This window comes from Sorghum bicolor, chromosome 4 (assembly GCF_000003195.3).
Source record: "Sorghum bicolor cultivar BTx623 chromosome 4, Sorghum_bicolor_NCBIv3, whole genome shotgun sequence".
In the NCBI taxonomy this organism is placed as follows: domain Eukaryota; kingdom Viridiplantae; phylum Streptophyta; class Magnoliopsida; order Poales; family Poaceae; genus Sorghum; species Sorghum bicolor.
The window spans coordinates 54582575-54587814 of NC_012873.2; the positions used below are offsets into that span (position 1 = coordinate 54582575).

At 47.0% G+C, this 5240-nt stretch overlaps 1 protein-coding gene across 1 annotated transcript; it reads left to right on the forward strand.

Annotated features, from left to right (window-relative positions):
- On the forward strand, window positions 2531-4705 carry LOC8055411 (probable polyamine transporter At3g19553). Its single transcript, XM_002452309.2, has 2 exons — window positions 2531-2707; window positions 3875-4705. The coding sequence occupies exons 1-2, from the start codon at window positions 2531-2533 to the stop codon at window positions 4703-4705; spliced, it is 1008 nt and encodes a 335-aa protein (XP_002452354.2).

Below are 5240 nucleotides of genomic sequence, written 5' to 3' on the forward strand. Positions count from 1 at the left end.
CCCACTCCTTCTTCTTTGCCTTTTCTCTTTTTTTGGATTTTTTTCTTTATTTAAGTTCTTTTCTTTTTCTCCTTTGGCGAATGGGACGACGGAAAAAGCACAGTAGACACCGTAGGTGGCGGTTGGACGGTTGGTTGATGCGAATTAGGGGGCTGGGATAAGGAGATAAGAGTTTTTTTACGAAAAATGAATTATATTAGATAAGTTTTTTTAGGGGTCTGGGATAAGGATATAAGAGTTGAGATAGGTTTTAATCCGTATTTCGATGGTGGGATAGGGAAATGATACTGCCCTCTCCTGTTGATCCAATGTTTACTAAATAGTCTAATCGATTCTATTGCCATAGCATCAATAAACATAACTAATTCTGACTAATCAAAATTGATCGTGACTAATTATTTGTGAATAACTGGTTGTCATGACATAGGTAAATCCGTAATCACGACTAGTCAAACAACTTAACTTTGATAACCTAGGCTCCGCAGGAAAAGGTGGGTTTCAAACTTTGATGCGTTATGACATTGTTGGTTCTCGTAGAACGACAAGGAGTGAAGTCGATGGAGATCTTATCCTACCTGTCAGCATGTATGTGTGGCTCCTCGGAGATCTTGGTCATGCATCCTAGCCATAAATATCTCAAATAATTAGTAATATGTATAATGTAGTGCGGATCATTTGTTAGAGATGATGTTAGTGTCTGTATTCGTAGATATGTTTTTTGGCGAGTGTGGTCATGGGTATAAAACTTCACCTTTTGTATAGCTACACGTATAAGATTCTACCTAGGTACGGATGAGGGTATATCATTCCCAACTGTTGTTGTTTCAAATACAAAGAATTATATCCATTCTATACATTATAGGTGTAGACACCAGTATAAAATCTTATCCATATGTATAAAAACTGGTATAAAAATTTTCTTATTACGCAATTCATGGCGGAAGATATTTACTCCATTCATGTGCCTAACGTGTGATTGGTTTGTAGACTGGTATAAGGTAGGATGATTTCATTTTTGTTTTTCATGGGATGACTCCAATTGTCCACCTATGAGTCCTAACCTATGCCAACAACAACTCACGCCACTGACGCCGTGCCTCACACACCTCCCACCCCGCTTACCTCCGCACTGTCAAGGACTGAAGAGAAAATGACATGCACAAGGACGGTGCCCTGTAGGCCCCTTTAGTAGGCATGCCCGGTAGTTCATGCGTTGCTTGACCTGTCGTTCATATTCCCACAACCCAATGATAACAACGAGAGCGCTTGATGCGAGTGACAGATGGCCGCCGAGATGCGTTTATGCTGACGCCGCGGCGTCCACCTCGTCTGCACGTGTGAGCGCAGGGGATGACACCGTGACGAGACCACCGAGGGATGTTGGGCGCTTGGGGCTGTGAGTGAGGCGGTGAGACGCCTGCCATGTCATGAAGCTACGATGGCGGGCAACATGAAAATACTTCGTCCATCCCAAAATAGTCGAAGTGAATGAATTCAAATTTTATCTCAAAATATTTTATCAATGCACGTTTTTATTATTCTAATATATCTTTTTATTTTCTCAATACATATTTGCCTTTATTTCTTTCTGCTATATAAACTTCTTTTTGTGGAGGCGGGAGGGTCGCTTCCAAATCACGGAATCACCAATGCAGGCAGCCATGACAAAGGTACAACAGAGCAAAGAGCTATGGTGTTTGGATGCGTGTTCTGGCGTCTAACAGAGAAGTGGCAAAGATAGTAGAATACCCTCTCTATATGGATGGTGTGGCATTTTCTCCTTGTTGACTATCTCCAACAATTGTTACCCAAAATACAATACCTATTTGTCCTTTGGGTAGCGCTACAGGTAAAAGGTTCCATACCTATTTTTAGTCTTCTCCAACAACAAGACCTAAAAGACAACACTCTCTGCAAATAGGTCTCAAGGAGAGAGGATACCCAAATTTGGGTTATGCCTCTCCTGATACCCAAAATAGGTTTTCTGTATGGGTACTCTGTTGGAGGCTATAGGTATTGTGTTGGAGACCCATTTTGGGTTTGGGTTCCCAAATGGGTCTCCTATTGGAGACAGCCAGAGGCAGAGCCAGCCGATACACCCACCTTTTTGCTGGTGTCATTAAGGGCCTCATGGAGGTGCTTCCTAAGTAATGATGGACAAACCACTTACATTGTTTTTACCGAGAAGAGCTTAGCTACTATACAAATCTCAGTGTATATATATAACATAGAGCATGCTATAGGCTACTGTGTTCTTCTTCTTCTTCTTCTTCTTCTTCTTCTTCTTCTTCTTTTTCTCGAGAGGTTGTTATGCACTGCTTTCAAAAATTCTCTTTTTAGTAGACTGTTTGGTGTTTAGTTGGTACATAGTCCATTTGATTAAGATATTTGCTTAGCATGAATGTATGATAGTATTAGTTCGAAATAACATGTGATATTCTATTGATTATGTCAATATTGCTCAATTACTGATTCTTATTGGTATTGTGACAGTTTCAAAAGAAAGAAAAGCTAAGGATAGTACGTGATCATGGCTACACCTGCTCTGGCTCCCCGGAAGGCATATTGGCCTAATCTGCTTGGCAAGGAGCTTCAGTGGTCTCTTCAACAAATCCGTGCAGATCGTCCCGATATAACATTCGAAGAAACATTAGATCTAGCAGAGGGCGAGACCCCGACGCCTGTGGACGAACTTGAACCTGGAACCGTACGTGTTATTATCTACTATGGCCTTGACACAGACGATATTACCTTAATCGTTGAAGACCCGTTTCCACGTATTGGCTAGGTTGCCTAGCAAATGCTACCCTTGTATTTTTTTTATGTCTCGATGTATGGAAGGCAAGCATCAATTGAATAATGTGAGCGAATATGCTCTTTTTATGGTTGATTTCATATATGGACGTTTCACGACGGTAACATTCCATTCTATTGTTAGGTAGTACGAATAAAACTCCCAGGATCATTTCTGATTTCTCAATCAGAAGAAGGCCTTGTTTAGTTTGTGAAATTTTTTGGCTTTGGCTACTGTAGCACTTTTCGTTTGTATTTGACAAATTTTGTTCAATCATAGACTAACTATGCTTAAAAGATTCGTCTCGTAAATTACATGCAAACTGTGCTAATAATTTTTATTTTCGTCTATATTTAATGCTCTATGTATGCATCTAAAGAAATCTTGAAAAAATTTAGAATTTCAAAGGGAACTAAACAAGGCCAAAGAAAAAAAAAGAACAGCAGCAACAGATGATCAGGAGCCATCATGGCGTGCAATCAAGACATCAAAGTTGCACGTCCTCAGTAACCATAACCACCACGGCCAGTCGGCCACTCGGCCCGGGCCCAGGGGCAGTGGGCACACGGCCGGCCGGGACCACGGACGGGTCCAGCCTCGTCCAGGATGCATTCACTTGACCTGATGCCTTGTCTCCGCAGCAGTTCAGACGAGGACGAGTAGAAGACGACTGGCCGTGCGGGGGCCCCGCCTCGGCAGCGACCGTCGGGTAGTTTGTTTGTTCTGCTTGGGGCCGTCGGGCCGACGCCGACCGCGACCGGAGCCCTGGCTGCCTCTGCTGTGTAGGAGTACTCTGTCACATCGTCATCGTCACGTGTGGCGCGCCGGAGCCCGGAGACGCTAGTGTACTGCTGTTTTGGACCATTGCTGTTGCTGATGAGAGCATCTCCAGCTACCGGCCCTAAATCAGACCTCTACATTTTTATTTACGAGGAGGTCTGCAAAATTTAAAGGTCCAAATCAGAGACCAACTCGAGCCATAGCCACTGTTCCCCTAGAAAAAAAAAATCTATCGTAGTCTCGTGGCCTGGGGTGCCGCTGTGGCCTTTGGGGATTAGGGTTTAGGGTTTTGGGGTTTAGGGTTTAGGGTTTAGGGCGCGCACCGCTGTGGCCTGGGGTGCCGCGCCCCCGGGGTGCCGAGCCGCCGCCAAACGTGGGCCGCTGGTGAGTTGGTGCGCCGCTGAATGCGCGGCCATTGACCCGACGACCGGCGCCGCGGTCGCGGCCGTCGACCCCCCGGCGGCGCCTCTACCGCGGCGGCTGACGGTGCTGCCCCTGATCGCGCTCATCTTCTACGACGTCTCGGAGGGTCCCTTCGGCATCGAGGACTCGGTCCACGCGGGCAGCGGCGCGCTGCTCCCGATCCTCGGCTTCCTCATCCTCCCGGTCATCTGGTCGCTCCCGGAGGCGCTCGTCACCGCCGAGCTCGCCTCCGCGTTCCCCACCAACGCCGGGTACGTGGCCTGGGTGTCCGCCGCCTTCGGCCCCGCCACGGCGTTCCTCGTTGGCTTCTCCAAGTGGGTGTCGGGCACGCTCGACAACGCGCTCTACCCTGTGCTGTTCCTCGACTACCTCCGCTCCGGCGGCGGGGTGGCGCTGCCGCCCCCCGTCCGCTCGCTGGCGGTGCTCGCGCTCACGGCCGCGCTCACCTACCTCAACTACCGGGGGCTCCACATCGTCGGCCTCTCGGCGATGGCGCTCACCGCGTTCTCCCTCTCCCCGTTCCTCGCACTCACCGTGCTCGCCGCCCCCAAGATCCGCCCGTTCCGCTGGCTCGCCTTCGACGCCCGCGCCGACGCCGTTGGCGGGGTTGCCGACCAGGAGGGTCTCCATGGCACGCACACGCACGCACGTGAAGAAACAGGGAGAGAGAGAGAGGGGGGTAGGGGGCTGCTAGATCTAGGGACTTGAAACTATAATTTGAGAGGGCATAGAAAATAAGGGTCTAAATAGGAGGTGTGTTGAAGTTGATTTTTTTAGATTAAATTTCTAGATTTGGAATAAAGGCTCGTTTAGGAGGTGGGGCTGGAGTTGGTCTGAGTCCATGCAGTATAGAGGCGATCGACCCGACCCGGTAATGCAGTCGTCATGTAGGCCGGTCGGATAGGCACGTCGGAGGCGCTGCAATCAGACTCCACAGTGTAGCCGAGACTAAAAAAAAGAATCCGTATGCCACGATGAGAGCAGTGGATCTTAGGTCTTGTTCAGTTTCCAAATTTTTTTTGTCTACAGATACCGTAGCATTTTCGTTTTTATTTGACAAATATTTTCCAATCGTAGATTAATTAAACTCAAAAAAATTATCTCGCGATTTACACATAAACTGTACAATCGGTTTTTGTTTTTATTTATATTTAATATTTTTATGTATGTACCGTAAGTTTCGATGTGACGGAGAATCTTAAAAAATTTTGGATAATTTTTAGGAACCAAACAAGACCTGTGT